At 40.8% G+C, this 17,500-nt stretch overlaps 1 protein-coding gene across 1 annotated transcript; it reads left to right on the top strand.

Moving 5' to 3' along the window:
* The first annotated feature begins 7,008 nt into the window (after positions 1-7,008).
* si:dkey-112e17.1 (uncharacterized) lies at positions 7,009-17,421 on the top strand. The gene is made up of 6 exons (XM_068566405.1): positions 7,009-7,552; positions 9,477-9,528; positions 10,591-10,714; positions 11,688-11,830; positions 14,095-14,337; positions 16,002-17,421. The coding sequence occupies exons 1-6, from the start codon at positions 7,344-7,346 to the stop codon at positions 16,707-16,709; spliced, it is 1,479 nt and encodes a 492-aa protein (XP_068422506.1). The 5' UTR covers positions 7,009-7,343; the 3' UTR covers positions 16,710-17,421.
* Positions 17,422-17,500: the final 79 nt, after the last annotated feature.

Here is a 17,500-nt window from a genome sequence, read left to right as displayed (position 1 = left end):
CAGTGTCCGTAAATAACATTTAGCTAACATATCCGCCTCATGGAGCCTAAAATGGATTGCGTTATTAATGTTTATGAAATTAATATCCTGTGCCTTATTGACAATCAAAGACAGTGAACAGTTGTTTTAATCACCTTACATCACCTCTTTGCCATAAATGTTACAGTATTGGGTTATATTTTACGATGTCCTAACTTTGTTTCCTCAAGGGCTTTCAAAGGGATGTTTTGATGACACAGGCATGTTTTGATGTTACTGCTCTTCACAGAGTTAGAGAATGGCATGCAGAGTCCAAACTGCTGCAATGAGAACCACATTGAGAGCATGTAAACCTTGTGTTTTGCTTTTAATACTCATTGAGGCACATTCTTAAGCTGTGCCTATGACATGCAAGGAGTTCATGATCAAAAGTTTTTCTCTGATAAAACAGGAATTCAAACAGTCAGTAGTTGCTTTTTGTTTTTCGTTCAATCAGGCTGTGATTTATGTTTTACATTATTTCCTGCAGGTTAGTGAGTCTTAGTTGTGTGTGGATATTTTAAAGTTAATCGGTTGAGTTTAAAATACTTTGAATGCCATAACCTGAGGTGTCATTCTATCATTTGGTATAAATTTATACCGGCACCATATGAATAACTACACGTGACTAAGGATGACACTTCATTATCAGCTGCCTGGAAAAGTAAAGTTTACATAGAGAGCCGCAGAGATGGGCCTCGTTTTGCTCATGAAGAAAGGAAAAGGGATTTCCGATTGCTTAGATCAGTTTATGCTGTGTATGATAGCATACTGTAATGCATAGACGGGTGTCTGTTACTCTGACAAGATGCTATGTTATCCCCTGTGGTCTGGAGAAATGGAAATAAGCATTCTTACAATGTCATGGATGTACTTTATATTTTATGTGATTTCATGCCAAATTTAGTTGATGAGTCATTGAAGCGAAGCGTCCAAACTGCCCAGCACCACCGATTCACTCTTCCGATTTCATATTCTTTTGTGTTTGATTTATGCACCAAAATGTCCCCATTAGCAATAGTGGCTGGTGTCAAAACACAGAAGGATTACCCTTGATACAGACAGATCTCCTATAGGACATCAAGACCCCATTGTCAGCTCGGAGAAGCTTGCCCCTGTCAAGAGTCATCCTCTTCGCTGATGGAGAATGGCGGCTCAGCAGCACAATTCTTGGAACTAGACAACAAAAGCCCTTGGTATATTGAATTGTCAGCGTCTCCAGCTTTAGTTCCTGTGTGCATAGGGTGCTCACTATCTTTGCAATTATCTGCCTGAGGGGGCATGGTAAATGATGTCTTTGTCCTCTGCTCCCCTTTTGTATTAAGTTGATTTTTGGAACAGCATAAATAAGCTTGGAATTTATTCTATCCGACTCAGAAAAAAATGTGAGGCATCATAGTCTGTCAGTCCACAATTCAGTACTGTGGACGAGGGAAAGTGAATTTGATCTTTGTTTAGTTGTTCCGCTCTGTCTTTGGTAAGGTTTTATTTACAATGGAAAGAGGGGACATTAATCTACAATTATATTCAGTTGTGGGACCTCAGTGAATTCACTTACTCCTCCCATGAATTATCTGACAATCTGATACCCCCATTCGGTCAGCAGACAAACATGTCACTGAATATCACTGAGGTGATGTTGGATTTTAGATGAAAGCCATTGTACCCTGGTTGATTTGATTTCTGGGGCATTATAATAATTATAATTATAATTATAAATGTACATGCTCCAGTTTAGACTTTTATGGTGTCCCGGTTTATATTTTTAAATGTTTTTAGTTTTCTAACCTCAAAAGAAGATGGTAGTCATGACGTGAACCAAAATATAAAAAACCTGCTAACGCTTGTCTGTATTGATTTTACTTTTAAACAAAACAACACATTGTTGTAAAACAATACATATGTAATTTCCTGCTTTCTTAATATGAAATAGATTTGCAACTTGAGGACCAGGTCAGAAATCGTTCTTGTCGTACAGAATGTTTAGAAGTCTTTAGTGATTCTTGAAATAACTTTAGAACAGAAGAAAATTCAAAAGCTTAGCTTGGTTACTGGAATGTAATGCAAATACTAAAGAGACACTGGGGCTCAATGCATTCCATTGGCGTTGGTGAAATAGACTGAAGTTGAGCAGTTATCAATGTTGCCAGGGATGATTTTGAAAAAAATAAGCTTTTCAATTTTGCCATGGTTTCACTTTTAAAGGGTGTTTAATTCATTTAAACGATGATTACACTTTAAATGTGTTACACAGTTAGCTAGCCAACATTGGGTTTCTCACTGAGGTGTGGTGCTCAAAGACTAATTAATTGATGCATTCACTGGATCACATTCCGAAATCTGGAAATGATTTCTCCAAACTGGTTGAAACCTCCGAGAAGATAAAGTCTTAATTCACCACAGGGTTCCACAGACTGACTTTAACAGCTTCAGCAGCACTTTTTAGAAGAAATATGTTAATAGTTTTACGCCACAAACATGGAAGAGAGAGCTGGTCTTTGCTTGTCTTCTTGCTTACCCAGGCACATATCTGTGCGAGTTCAAGAACCACAGCAGTAACAATTTATAGCATTCCACTTTTCCGTGTTTGTGATGACTCTGTAAATAAAATGTTGATCAAACATGCAATGACTCAAAGAGGCCTTTCATAAGTCACTCATGATGTGCAGGGCAGTGGTGTACATGTGCTGAGCACTACAGTGGCCAACGAGGGCGACCCTAGAAATGCTTGGGCTTAATCAGGCCGCCGCACCAGTTGTTTGTAAACTTATTCTGGCCTGAACGACAGCAACTGACATCAGCCCATCAGGAGAGACATTGACATCACAGGGGAGTTATGTGATAAACCCTGAGTTCCAGTGTTAGCGCTTTTTACAGCTGTAGAAATTGACCTCAAACAGCGTTTTCTCTTTGGAGGCAGCTGTACAAAATAGAAAACACAACAAATGGGTCAACTTGCTGATATAGAGCTGCAGCTGCTGACTTAGTTCTCTCAAACTCTTTAAGATCTCACCCAATCTTCTTTTTAGCTGCATGATGCAGTTTATGATCAGTATATGGGAAACTTATGTTTTTAAAAAAAAAGCTGTTTCTTCACTTTTTCTGAATTCTATGTACCCTGCAAGCACTGATCTCTTGTGCCAGTGTGCTCCCTGTTACTGGTTGGAAAGTATGTATCTTTATTTGTATGTCCACCAGTCCAATTCATATTCATTCCTTGCACATTGAGAAAAAGCGTTTTTTATATCAATTAGTGGCACTCCTTGTTTAACTCAAATAGTTCTGGTTTGTATTTGATTTGTGGTAAGATTTGTCACATCACTGATTTGACACCATCTCCTATTGCATGTTCTATTTTAGAAATCACATTTTATGTCCGTTCTAATATGTCGTACAATTTCGACTATATATATATATTCCTTAATATTGTGTCTCCTCAGGTCTGTATCGCTCAGATCTCAAACCCTGTCGACTACTTGATTAAATTAGGGATAATAGAAAATGAATTCAGTGCAGGGTACAAACTATTGGCCCACAAAGCTGTGCTATGTTGATATCGTCCCAGACCTGAGAAAACGGGTGTGATCGAAAAGCACCGTGAACCTCTACTGCTAAAGCACTAACCCTGTGAAGCAGTGTCACTTTTCTTCTCCAGTAAACAGGGCTGGTGAGGATTCCTTTCCTGCACCCTTTTGAGGGCCCCTGTGTGTGTGTGTGTGTGTGTGTGTGTGTGTGTGTGCGTGTGCGTGTGTGTGTGTGCGTGTGTGTGTGTGTGTGTGCGTGTGCGTGTTTGCGCATGTGTGTGTGTGTGTGCGTGTGCGTGTGCGTGCGCGCAAGTGTGAGAGAGAGAGAGACAGACAGACAGTACTTCAGCAGAAGCCAGCTCGAGTTTTCACAGCGGTGTCGTCAGCCTGGGTGGTTTAAAAAAATCCATGTTACAGCCAACAGTTAGGTCAGACTTCTGTTTTGTCAAATAAAGGTGTACTGACGAGCACTGTTGGATTTTTAGCTCGTTCACCTTCATACTGTGACGAGAGGTTGACTTTTACATTTCTTCCTAGTACTATTTTCCTATATATTCATTTTTTGTCTGACCACATTCTGGACTTTTATATTGGATGCAATGTCTCATAGATACATATTCTGGTTTAAATTGTTTTCCTTAGTTCAAAAAAATATTTTTAACAATAAATAATGTCTAAATTAAATCCAAATTTTATATATATATATATATATATATATATATATATATATATATATATATATATATATATATATATATATATATACATATACACGCATCATTCAGTGGATTTTAATTTTCCTCTGTTGTAATTAGACAGACATATGAACTCTATCATGGAATGTGATTAAAACACCTGCTTTTTAAAAAATTTTAAGGAGGTATTGAAGCAGAGTAAAAAACGATAGGACAATACCATTTGTCAGGGGCCTCTATGTAATGTTAGCAGCTTGTCTGATGTTTCACTGAACAAGTCATTGCAGACAATTATGTGCTCAGTTGATCTACTTCTGTCCAGAGAAAGCCCCTGTCAGTGGCACAACTGGGACATAATGACCAGCCGGCTCTTATATAAACTTTCAGCTTGCCTTTTACTTATTAGCATCACTTCATTAAAATATTATCTGTCCTCCCCCATTTGTGGAATGGCTCACCAAAACGGCACTGCAGCCCATTGTTTCACCAAGAGAAAAGGCATCCTTGAATAATTAGCGACCTGCCAGTGCCGATCAGCCTCTGATGTAACAGAACCGCGATGTTTGGCATTATAAGAATGTCCCATTTCCATCCGACACTGTGGCACTTTGGGGCCCTTTCAAGTGTAGTCTAGCATGCACATCCCATGGTGCTGGGGACCTCCCGGCCGCCTTGTCCTGATGACACAGTCTGTGTCTATGGCACAGTTCTCTTTCATTAGATGCGAGATTTCACGTCTTACAATAGACAGATATTTTTTTACCTTTTTAAAAACAGGGTGAAAACAAAGTCACAACAAGACTATAAGGGAGGTTGAGGAAAGGCAACGTAACGGTATGAACAAACATGCATTCTCACACCACTGGTCATTCTTGCCCTAAAAGAGAGCACACTTTCCTTCTCTTCCCCCTGTTATGCCCCCATATTGTGTAGTGGTTCCCCTCATTGCGCAACCTCGCTGCAAACACTGTGAACCCCAAATCGGCTTACTCTCTTCAGCCTTAGGAATGGCATTTGGCCCGTTCAAATGTCATCCATGTAATTCTTTTCTATAGTACATTCATTTCTACTCAGTGTGTAGGCAGTGCACGTGTAGCCTGCCATGTGCCAAGTAATTACTTCCAAATGTCAGAGAAAAACAGCAAAATACAACCATCTTAACAGATTTTAAGGTTTAAAAGTTTATCAGAATTGTAGTAACTTAAAACATATATAATATTCCATTTAGCAGAAGAGTGAGCAAACATTTCATTACATTTAATGTCACTAGCATGCCACACTTGAATTGATTATCGTGTATCATGTAATTTAAAGAAGTCTGTAGAAAGTTTGCTACAGTGTGGTATGCCTCATGGTTTGGGGGGTAGATTGTGATTTCTGCTGATCTTTTCTTTAAATTAAGTTCCAATATGAGAAAAACATTACAACATCTAACACCCAACAAAAAACAGACGCATATTTCCTTTAGTTACGTAGGTCATGCTGCCCTCTCTGACTTCCCATGTGTCTGTTATGTGCTGATGCCTGGCTGTGAGGCTGTCAGCTGTATCAACTATGGAGAAGGATTCCAGTTTGATCTCAATGTCTGCAGGGCCGAGCGAGTGGATTCTAATTGCATGTCGATTTTGCTCCTGAAAATCTACTGACTGAGAAATTCCTTTGATAAATGCATTCAGATGGGAAAAGATGGCCCATGGAGCAATCAAAGGACCTGTCTGGCTTCAATAGACGTGAGCTTTTCTAGTGTCCCTGTTGCCCTCTCCCTTTCCACATCCCTCATACTGTTGGCCCAGTCCAGAGCACAAGTGTCGCCCGCGGGTGTTGGTTTGCTACCTGTCTGGCATGGGGGTCTGCCAGTCTGGATCATTCCCACAGTCCAGAAATGAGGCCAAAAAGAAAGCTCATAAACACGCAGGCCTCCTACTAAGGTCTGGTCTTCAGCTCTATGGCCCAGCCACACATCTGCCTCTGCTTAAATTTCAGGTCCCCCACACACCTGGGAGGAATTATAGCCAGCATGTTTGAAGAAATACCCTCCCCAGGGTTACCCAAGCAGGCAATACAGGCAAAACACGGGCTTTGGTATAAAGGCATAACTGCAGAGTTGAATAGTTCAGTTTAAAGCTGGTTTATGTTAGTGAGTAATCAGCCTACAAGTCAAGTGTATTATTTGCTGATAGGTACCTTGGTTGTTGGTTCCTTTGACAAAGAGAACTTAATCACTTTGTGGCCGTTATCTGATGATGTAACTCATTTCAGAATTTAGGCAGAATGTAATATAATACTGGTCAATGCTTTAATTTCTTAAAAACATGTTTGAACTTATGACACAACTAACTTAATGTGACTCATATTGCAGGTGTACTTTGATTGTGGTGCCAAGGTGGATGTGGTGGACGTCCAAGGCCTCATTCTGTCCCCTGGCTTCCCCTACAACTACTCCTCTGGAACACACTGTGTTTGGCAGTTCTTTGTGCCTGTTGATTACCAGCTTACTCTGGAGGTATTTGACTTTGATGTGTTTGAAAACCAAGACTCTGCTGCAGAGTACTCTGCTTTCTCTAATTTTGCAGAGTTAGAGGCAGAGGAAAAGGTATCTTTCACTCCTGACAGTTTAGCGGCAGATAAAACCTCCTCAGCAGTTAAAGAGCCCTCGCTTCAAAGTGTTGAGGATGTCGCAAAAACTCAGCAGTCCTCCCAAGATGACGAGGTCAAGCAAGTCGTGGTCCAGGAACAGTCCACAAAGATGGAGATTGCCAAAGTCTCGAATTCTGCCTCTGGCCTTTCTTCGCCATCTCCCTCCTCTATCCTCCTCCTACCTGGGGCTGTGCCTTCAGAAGACAAGACTGTCAACTCCGTCTCCTCGTTTCACCTCAGGGGAGACCTCAGTCCCAGTTCTAACCCAAACACAGTTGTGCAAGAGACCACCCTTGCCTCACCACACTCCACTGACAAGCCAGCTGTGAGCCCGGAGACCCAGCACTCGGTGCTTGACGCCTGCCCCCACGACGTTCTCTACATCTCAGACCTCATCACCTTTTCCTCCAGGTTCTGTGGGTCCAACCGACCTCCCAGCAGCCAGCTGGTTTTTGGCTCCAGCCAGGAGATGGTGGAGGTCATCATGGAGCTCATCACCACCACCCACTGGGGTCGCGGTTTCGCCCTTCTCTTCCACTACGACAACCTGACTGAACCGGGGAGGGACCGCCATGCCTCTGCTCCCACAGCCAGCAAGGTAGACTCTTTGCTGGCTGCTGTGAGTGGAGCTGCCTTCTTCACAATGATCCTGACAAGTGCCCTCTGCATCATATTCAGGTAACAGCAGTATAACCACTTTATTTATAGGATGATAAGCAAAAAGCAAAGACAAATAGTTAAGGGAAAATTAACAGATGGTCAGATTAATGTCATCTTAAATATGGATATTGACTTCTATTTGGTACTATTGAGCTGCATTTTCTAGACCAAACGCACGTTTCGCAATAGAAATATAAGATAAGAAGTCGTAATTCATAAAAATGAACCCCCTGGAGCTTTTCAGTTAAAACTAGAAAATGTTTTATGCAAGTGAATACTTTTCCTATAGTGTCATCAACAGGTTGATGTTTTAGTTCAGATTAAAATGTCTCAGCAACATTAGGATTGATTGCCTCATCATATTTTGGTGATTCTGTCCATTTTCATCTATTCAAATGCTTTTCTTGCTTTAAAAAAAAAACAAAAAAAACATTAACTCAATTTAACTGAGTTCTTAGTTGTTTTTCTCCTGACAAACTGCATGTCTTTTCCCATGAATGAAAATGGGCTGGTCTAACAGTAAATACACCCACACAGAGATGTACAAACTTGCACATACACAATCACCACCTTGTTATGTTGACTCAGCTGGAAGCGTCAGTCCCTCATGTGGTGACCCTTGGTGATTAGTTGGGTTTGGTTGCAACTGTGCGGCTTCCTTGATGTGGCGCATTCTCACCATAGACAGCGGGGCATTCAAGGTACAGCACCTGGCATCAATTCCAGCACACAAAAACACATAGGCTGCATGAAAGTGAATGGGCGGGGAAACAGGGACAACAAGAAGAATTAAAACTCTGTGAGTTTGGTACCGACAGCATTGTCCGACAATCAAAAGGTGTAATTTACAAGCTGTTCCCTCTTGTCCATCCCAGGGGACAATGAACACAGGCTGAGGGGTTAGGTTTGGAGGTTTGTAATATTATCTGTTCTAACAAGCAGACCGTTTACCCTACTAGTCCAGATAGATTAAAACTCCAGGAAGGTTTAGATTTGTGTCAGCCTTAGTATTCTGCTTGTTAGGAGAAACACCTCTGTTTAATGATATGTGTTCATTTCCAATGCAGCTCAGTGTCTCCAACTCATCCGTTAGGCTCAATAACTCCACAGGTTCTCACTATTAATGACAGGGAAATTGGAAACACATGTTCAATAAAATGAAAGTGTAATTAGCAACACCAGATATTCAGAAGCTCTGGAATGCATTACATCAAAACTCACAAGCAGCCTCAGTAGCTGTTTGTTTGTTTTTTTCTCATTCCCTAGTCATTTAAATAAGTGGACAAAAATAACTGGAAAACAACTAGCCTGGTGTGCAAGGCAAGATCTTATGAGTTTAAGGCAGCAATAACTCCCAAGGTCCCCTCTGGTCAGAAAACAGGCAAAAGGGATAAGAGTCATAGCAGGGGTTGCCCTCAGTTGACCGGTGGCTGGTAATGAACTCATTCAACTGTAAGAGTAATTGGATAAGACACATTTCTGCATGATTCATTGGTTAAAGTGGACTAAAGAACAGAACAGGAAATAGTACACAAGGGATATTGGTTAGTTTTCCCACTACAAATAATTATATATTGATAGCTACCAGTGTGTCTGTGGAAGCAAATACTTGACATTGGCAGTGAAAAATTGACAGCCGTGCTTCCCTCCAGGAAAGAGAAAAACATAACAAACACATCTCAGTAACAACCACTGTGAACTGCTAGAGTTGTCATGTGTGAATGAAAGATTGTGGTGCATTTTGTCTCAACATCCAGCACCACAACAGAGCAACTATTTAGAGGAAATAGCCACGGTTATGTTGGAGCTATTCCATTTTAGTATTTCTGGTCAGATTGTGAACACCAGAGGGATTTTTTATTCTTGGGAAAACTCTACGAAGAGTGTTTTTGGAAACGTCTTTAATTATAAACTAAATTGCTGTGGTACTGTATGTTTCCAGACCTAAACTGTGTCCAAAAAGAGCAAGCGCCTGTGCATCCAGCAACTCTGAGGTACGGACACTACCGTGTACTCCCTGTTTCTTCCCATATCTTCTCCCTTTTCCTCTTTACATGTCTTATTCTCTCTGTTGCTTTTTTGTAAGTTAGACATTCCTCTGAAAACAGAGCTTTGTCTGGGATCACTGGACATTTCATTTAATATTCTTTGACCCTGAAGTCTACTGCTGGAGCACTGCCTCTCCACGCCCCACAGAGCAGCACCACCGAAGGTTCACATCAGATCATACAGTTTGGACATACAGGATGATCTATCTGATGATTGAGCAGTTTTTAGGGCTTTAAATCGTGAAATATGTTGTAAACTGCTGAAATTGGTACTTGATGTCATTCAGATTCTACACATCAATTTCTACGATTCCCTCAGAGCAGGAACATTTTGGGAATTGACACAAGGTGCTGTATAACAATCATGGTAATTTTAACTCTCATTATCCCTGCTGGATAGTTTTAAAAGCAATAACATTTTGCATCAAATTCATTTATATTGCAGTTTTTAACCAATATTTAACAAAAAAGTCTATGTTCTTACATATTTTTCAGAATACTAATTCACAAAAATACATTTAATTAAAGCTTGTTTACAGGTGTTGGAGCGAACGACTCCATATGTGAAAATAGCTAGAAACCTGATAAATGTCCTCAAGTAATGTCTGTTGAGTCAAGGTTGTTAGGGTCAAAAAATGATTTTTAAAAATTGGGGTTGAGGGTATATTAAAGATGTGAGCTTTGCAGACCTCTGTAGCCAACTCCTGATGTCTGCTTGAGGCTAGTAGCTCAAGGCTACATGAGCAGCGACTTGAATAATACACCTGCATCTTTTATAGTTGTCTGATGATTCACTTAAGCACATCTATGCACATTTTCTTCATGTTTCCCAATCATGAAATGTACGCCATTATATGAGACACATAACCAGGACATTGCTTTGGTTGGCTTCTGGGCTTTATTCCCTCTGAGGGCACCTGTATTTAACCTGTTTGGCGGTATGATGATGATGATAATGATGCATGGTGGATTACCTGAACGGTGCTCTGCTGTGTGCTGGTGTTGTAGGTGCCAGTGGGAGTCCAGAACACCGGGGCTGAGGTCAGCGAGCTTCAGCTGATGGCTGAGAATCAGAGCAACCTGGAAGCAACTACAGAGCAGGACAACAACAATGACAGCCCGCCACACACAGGTTAGGACGACATACAACTGCACACGCATAAATGCACACACAATTGATCGATTGATATGTTGGATGGCTCTTGCAAAGATTAAATGTACTGTATTGATAATGAACATCTGTAAAAAAAAAATCCTAAAATATACTGTATGTGTAACAGGCATTGTAGCAATTGCTCTATTGCTGTGATTTTCTGCTGGTGTGCATCTCTAGGTGGTGCTCTTTCTTTGTATGTTCATTGATGGTGGTTGTCTCTGCCCATGCTAACCTCCCAGTTCTTCTCTTATTCAATACCCGCAAATTGCTAACAACTTTGCTTCCAAGAGTTATCCTGGGAAAGATTGAACAAACACTGAGTGTTACAGGCTTCACAACACTATTGCAATATAACTTTAAATTAAAACAAACTGAGGAACTCTCTGTGAAGTATGGGTGGGTCTGTAGAGTTTTCAATGGAACGGGAAGTTGCATTAGTTTAGGAGCAACACACAGGCTTGATCCTGGAACAATTCAAAGGCTTCTCTCTCTCAGTGGGACTGAACCCAGGCTGAGAGATTTGTGGGTTGTGGCATTTAACCCACAAAGCAGCCTGGGAGTAATTTGAACAACAGGGGAGTACAGTCCCCCTCTCTGTGTGCTCAAGTTGAGATTAGCCTACTCTGCATGTTGTTTCATTGAACCATTTAAATTGCAGTTCAACACCATAAGCTCTGCTGTTTTTCTAAATTGAAAAAATGTCTTACTTAAAGAAGTAGGGAGCATTAAATCAATGTGGTGCATTAGTATAAATGGCATTTCACTGGTGAAAGCTGTTACAATGTACAAAGTTTAAATGTACAATTACAATGTTAATATGAAATTGCTGTGTACTCCAACCCCTTTGTACTATTGCGGTAAGCATTGTACTTCAATAAAACTATTTAAAATGGCCATGCCATTAATACTCTCAATATATTTTGTGTCTACTTTTTTTCTGTTTGTGCAGGCAGTGCAGGCGGTGACATTTCTCTAAGTGCAGAGCTGGACCTTTCCTGCAGCGGTTTGACTGAACTCGACCTTGGTGCAGATGAGGTTTTCATTGTATCTTCAGCCACTAGCCCCGCCAGGCTACCCTTCTCACCTCACACGGTAAGGCACAGTTTCATGCAGGTTGCAGTTTCAATACAGTTGTCTATGTTATCACCTAGTTAGGACTTATCTTACTTCAAACATGCATGAGGCATAACATTTAGCATAATGCTTGTGAGGTGGCTCTATAGATAACAATTCCAGTCAGTCGCTTGATCCACCACTTTGGTCCAGACTGAAATATCTCAACACAAGTTCTATCTGAAAGTTGCCTTGATGCTCTACAGTCTTTTTTTATTTCAATTTCAAATTAACAGTGGGTGATCTCCTCGTTTTGTGAAAATTATCCCTAAACATATGAACATCAGGTGTGACGTGGCATTAATTGCTTTACATTGACCCAGTGTTGATAAAATACGATAATAAGACATCACTAACAGTCTAAAACCATGAGGACAAAAATGGGAAATGAGTAAAACTAACAGATGGAAGAAGGGTTAAAAAGCTGTTCAACCAAGTATGTTTTTCACTGGTCTCTTTTGTATTCTCTTGGAATAAGAGTTGGCATAAAACAGCGCTGGCAGCTTTTTTGAAGGACTGGCAAGCTTTTTTGCAGCCTAGGCTAATGGAGTATTATCTACAGGGCCAGATTCCCAGCTCCAATTGTGTGTGTGTGTTTGTGTGTGTCATGCACGCTTTGGCACACAGTGTGTGGTCTGCCTGTGTGTGTCCTTGATGCGGACGTCCATGTAAATAATGTTTGGGAAATGCTGCTTGAGCTAACAGCGTCCAGGGTCAATGGGAAATACCAAATTCATCTTCTCATTGTCATTGCTTGGTGGACTTCCATGTGAGCATGGTATTTTCAAGCCCCCCCCCCCCCCCCCCGAATATGATAACATTTTATTGCAAAAGACCACTTTGGTAGAGAGCTTTCAATTTAGTGACAATAATTCGACGAGTATACTTTAAAACCTGGGTCAAGAGTAGTCTAGATGAAAAATGTTGTGTACATTCCTTGCTATCCTAAATTCAACAGCCCAAAGTCAACTGTTTTTTGTTTTTCTGGGGAGTGTCAAACTTCTCTCTGCGCCTCTTAAGGGTCTTAGACTCCACCTTTTGGAACCGTGGATTGCAAGTGACTGTGTTAGGTGGCTGATTTCTCACCTTGTGTGTCAAATCTAAAAGTTACCATTGTGTTTGTAGAGCTTTAGTGAATAAAAGAACATTTTCTTTAAACCCCTAGCTAATTCTTGTCTAGACAAAGCTAGCTGCTAGTGACTCTGTGTAAAGGATTATCTGGACTCATTCTCTGTCTGATGGTTGCAACCCCTAAAACCTTCTCCCTCCCCCAATCAACAGCAGCTGACCGAGCAAGAAGGATAACGTTGCCTTTGCACATGTAACGTGTCAATTAGACTGTCCTGGTTGCTTTAGCAAATGTGACCTATACACGTGTTCTTACAAATAGTAATTTGTTTGGACCTGTAATGTACAGTTCAGATGGTAAGAGGTGTGCATACACAACAGCACAAATGACTGAAATCCATCCAAACCCTCTGTTGTTCTGTTGATAGCTTTACTTTACTTAATAAATAATGTTTTGAGATCGGTACATGAGCCACAAATGCGTGGCTGGCTGGTTTTGTGACTGAGCGGGCCAAGCTAATCAGCACAGTTCCTTCTTGTTAATCCATTAATGCAGAACACAACACAATCTGCAGGGAGAAATTCAGGTGTTGGGAGGAAATGTAGAAGGTGCAATCAGCAGACTGGCCGCCAGTCAATTCCTAATACCCCTTCCATAAAGACCATGTTGCTGCATGCAGTGCTACTACTATGAGTGAGTGCTAAATCTAGTTGACAGCAATTTAAGTGTTTGACAATAATGAGTAATGTTCTTACTGTTTGGGAGCTGGGAATGCAATTGGCACCTGTCACCTGCCAAATACAGGTTATTGTTGGCTGTGGCAGGTACTCATTGCAGGTCACCTGCCTTCATAGAAGATATTGTTTCCTTGATATTAAGAAAACGCGATTTCTTAATTAAAAAATAGTCGATCAGTAAAACGATGCTTGTCTATGTGAAATGTGATAAGAATGTGATCGTATAATATGCCATAAAAAAAGTAATTAGAGCACAGTGTACAGAATAAATATGTCATAAAAAGTCATAGTATGTCATAGTATATACACATACTTCAATTTGTTCAAGTAGGTAAAGACAACATGGCTACCAGTTGACATGCTACTGTATCTGTTTTAAAAGCCCCACAGGGCCAGCCGACTTTGTTTAATTTATACATTTATTCAACCTGTTTTAGCAGAGGGAGAGGTTTCTTCGTCACAGTGACACCGGTCCCAGTTCTGCAGGTGATTGGCCCTCACCAGACTCCACCACCTCATCTACTGGTACCAGATCTGCCAAAGACGGCAGCGATGGCTGTGTCAGACCGAGAGCGTGGAGCGTACGCACCTTCCAGGACTTCCTCCCTCCACTACCACAGCTTCACAAGAAGTGGTGCAGCTGGAACTCCAACAGTCCCTTCACCAAGCTGGTGGACAGCGTAAGTAGTAGAACCTTTTGACCTTTTTTACACCCAGAACCATTTATAGCGTGTTGATAAGAAGTGGTCAGTGCTATATTCAGTTATTCTTGTCGGTGGAGTTGTCTTCAGCAAGTATTCTTACTGGACCTAAAGTTCAGTTCTTGTGTTTAACTTTCTGTTTCTAGGGAAATCAGGCTATCAACATTATATTCTAGACACTACCAGGAGTAATTAAGATACTACTACTACTACTACTACTACTACTAATAATGCTATTATGCTAATAATTGACGGCTTATTCTGTCCAATTAGAGAACTGAAATGAGATTTTATGACTTGAAATGACTGTTAAAGTATCAAGAAGCTCTGTTTCCTAAATAATGCTGAAAAAGCAAAGTGTGTCTGTTGATGATGACAATACCTTTAATGACACATTCATACGATATACCATGCTACTCCTGCTTTGTCGTAATTCTGCATCTGCATACTAGTAGTCACTAAACATGACACTCAAGTACTGTGGGCACGTTTAAAAAATAAATTGCTTTTATTTCATGTTTACATAACTGCTATAATGTTTCAAACACAAAAGGTCTTCCTTAGGTCAAAGTGAAGACGTGAACAGTCATTAACGGTGTACAAAAGCGTAAACAAGTGTAAAAGTGCTGCCTATTGCACTTCAAACACTGAATGAGTCAGGGAGGACTCGAATACATCTTGCATAGGAGGGATGAAAGGGCACAGAGAAGCCAGGATGCTCGTTGTCACAGCTCCTCCGTAGGCGAGCAGCTCGGAGGAAGGTCCGACGGAAGGTTGTAATTTTCTTTATTTCTATCATTTCTGAGGAAAAGATGGAAATGGAATCATGGTCACAGACTGTTGCACTGTTGTAAGTGCAAGTTATTTGGCAAATACTTATTATAAGAAACAACAAGCAAATAATGAATTTTAAAGAGACATTACTTATTGTTGAGTAAAATATTAATGTAATATGTTGTGATCACACCTTAAAGATACAGACTTGGAATATTGCTTGGTGTACATGTGGTAGGTTTTGTAATTAGAAGATGATGACCACAATAAATTCTGGTTTATGTTCACTAGTTTACCTTTTACCTGAGGAAGATCATCTGTGCTTGAAATAATTCCAGTCATGTACACAAAATAAAAGACCAATAGGCTGTACCAATGTTTTTTCAGTATTTTATTTAGCTTCTTGCTACTCAAGTATTGTTTTCAGTGAAAACTCCTTTCCTCTTACTCAATTAATTATTTTGATGATTTTGCAAAGTAACAGTACTTCAACTTGAGTACAGTCTAACTAGATCGGTTCATAAATCACCAGCATTTAAACTACACATTGTTTTAACCATTTAAACTTGTCTCCTCTTATTGTATTCAAACAGTAGTCACTTGTTGTACTGGAGATATATAGAATGGTTTGTTTGAATAGCACTGGCACAGTTATGTCATTCAGGCCTTCTTGTCATGAAAAGCACAAGTGTAATTCAACATAAAAAAATAGCTGCGTTCTATGTCTGTCTTAAAGGTTAAATGGTGCTGATGTTGTGGATGCTGGCTCACTGGCACAGCAAGCTGAGATACTTCATTAGAATTGAACCACCTTTTTTTTTCTTCTGGGACAAGTCTACATTTCTGAATCTCATGTCATATCATTCCAGGCTCCATCCAGTTTGGTAGCTGACTGCAGAGGGGAGGACAGCAGGATGATCTTCTTGGATGTTCACTTGGACGCTATGGTCGACAACAGCACTATCTCAGACTCATCCATGAGCAATGCCTCCTACCCTCTTTCACAGCCCGCTCAGAGGCAACGGCGCCTCAACTCCACCAGCAACCTGCGGCGCTCCCGCTTCACCGGGCCTTGCTTCGGCCTGCTTTCCGGGGCGACAGACCCAACCAAAGCCTCTGGGGTTCCTCATGCCACGGGCTCCCCCTCGGAAACCAGCTCTGGCTCTTCTCCCTCCAGCCAGTGTCAGCTTGAGAGCGGCCAGGCAGGAAAGAGGCGTGAGTTTCCAGGTGAGAGTGACCACATCAGCGTGCCTGTGTTTGCCATCTCTGAGGAGGAGGACCGGCAGCCTCTGGTCTCAGCTGAGCACCTGGACCAGATCTCTGCTTCTGCTGTGTTGAATGGATTGGTCAATGGGAAATGTGAGGGGAAGGATCCCGTCATTGGAAACACTCACTTCAGTCCACACAGCCTTCGGACCAGACCAGAGTGGAGGCCATGGGGGAGCCAAGTGTCAGGAGGGGTCGGTACACTCTCTCCCAACACACTCACCACCATGACCGAGTCAAGCACAGTCTATGACAGCAAGCCGTCTATCGGTCAGTCCACCGTGCTGTTCAGTGTGACCAACCAGATGTGACCAGACAGGCTTTACGTTGTTGAAAAGAGCAGGGACTCTAGTGGGCCAGTTTTGCATTTCTGAACTTACTTTGTGTAACATATAACATACGTCTTCAATTTCTGAAATCAACTTTGACAAAATGAGTACAACATATACTGTAGCCTCCTGCTGCTAAATATAGTCTTCTCACTCTAGTTGTTTTCCATTTTTTTAAGTTGTGTTTGGACAAATATGGAATATTATGCTGCTTACTGTGCCATGGCAATGAGTGCTGTGGTATTATGTGTTAAAAAGAAAAGATAACTGATGGCAAACATAAACAAAAAAGTATTTTCTGAGCGAGTACTGTGGAACCGTCAACTCTTAGGAGCACTTATTAACCGGTTTGATGCTCTTCAGTGATTTATAGTACTCCAAACATTGCACTTTGCTTTCAACAGCTGCCGGGTGTCAGCTTTCTGCTTTTTCCTCAATGTGGTTCCTCATATGGTTATTTTTTTTAGCACAAGCTAACAAATGCTTATACTTATTACCCACAACTGTAGTGCAAAGCATAGAACGTACATTAATATTAATGTTGCAACAGTGTTTTCATACTGTATGTACTTCTAAAGCTGATACTGGATTATCAAAGGGAAATCTAAATATAGTAAATAAAGTAAAAGCATATAGTGTACTAATATTTACTAGTATGTTGTATGAAGATAATTAGTCATCACAAGAGTTTAAAATGAGTTATGAATTAATGTTAAGTTTTAATAAAGGCTATGTTATTCACAATGTTGTGTCCTTAATTTGATGCAAGATTC

Source organism: Clinocottus analis, unplaced genomic scaffold (genome assembly GCF_023055335.1).
Source record: "Clinocottus analis isolate CAN_PGR_092001 unplaced genomic scaffold, fCliAna1.0.p SCAF_7, whole genome shotgun sequence".
Lineage (NCBI taxonomy): Eukaryota > Metazoa > Chordata > Actinopteri > Perciformes > Cottidae > Clinocottus > Clinocottus analis.
The sequence above is the reverse complement of the archived record's forward strand: the minus strand, read 5'-3'. Positions and strand labels throughout refer to the sequence as shown.

Coding starts and splice junctions, on each gene's coding strand:
- si:dkey-112e17.1 (XM_068566405.1), top strand. CDS start 7,344: ATGGTGGAGGTCATCATGGAGCTCATCACCACCACCCACTGGGGTCGC. Junction 7,553..9,476: donor GCCCTCTGCATCATATTCAG/GTAACAGCAGTA, acceptor GTATGTTTCCAG/ACCTAAACTGTGTCCAAAAA. Junction 10,715..11,687: donor TGACAGCCCGCCACACACAG/GTTAGGACGACA, acceptor CTGTTTGTGCAG/GCAGTGCAGGCGGTGACATT.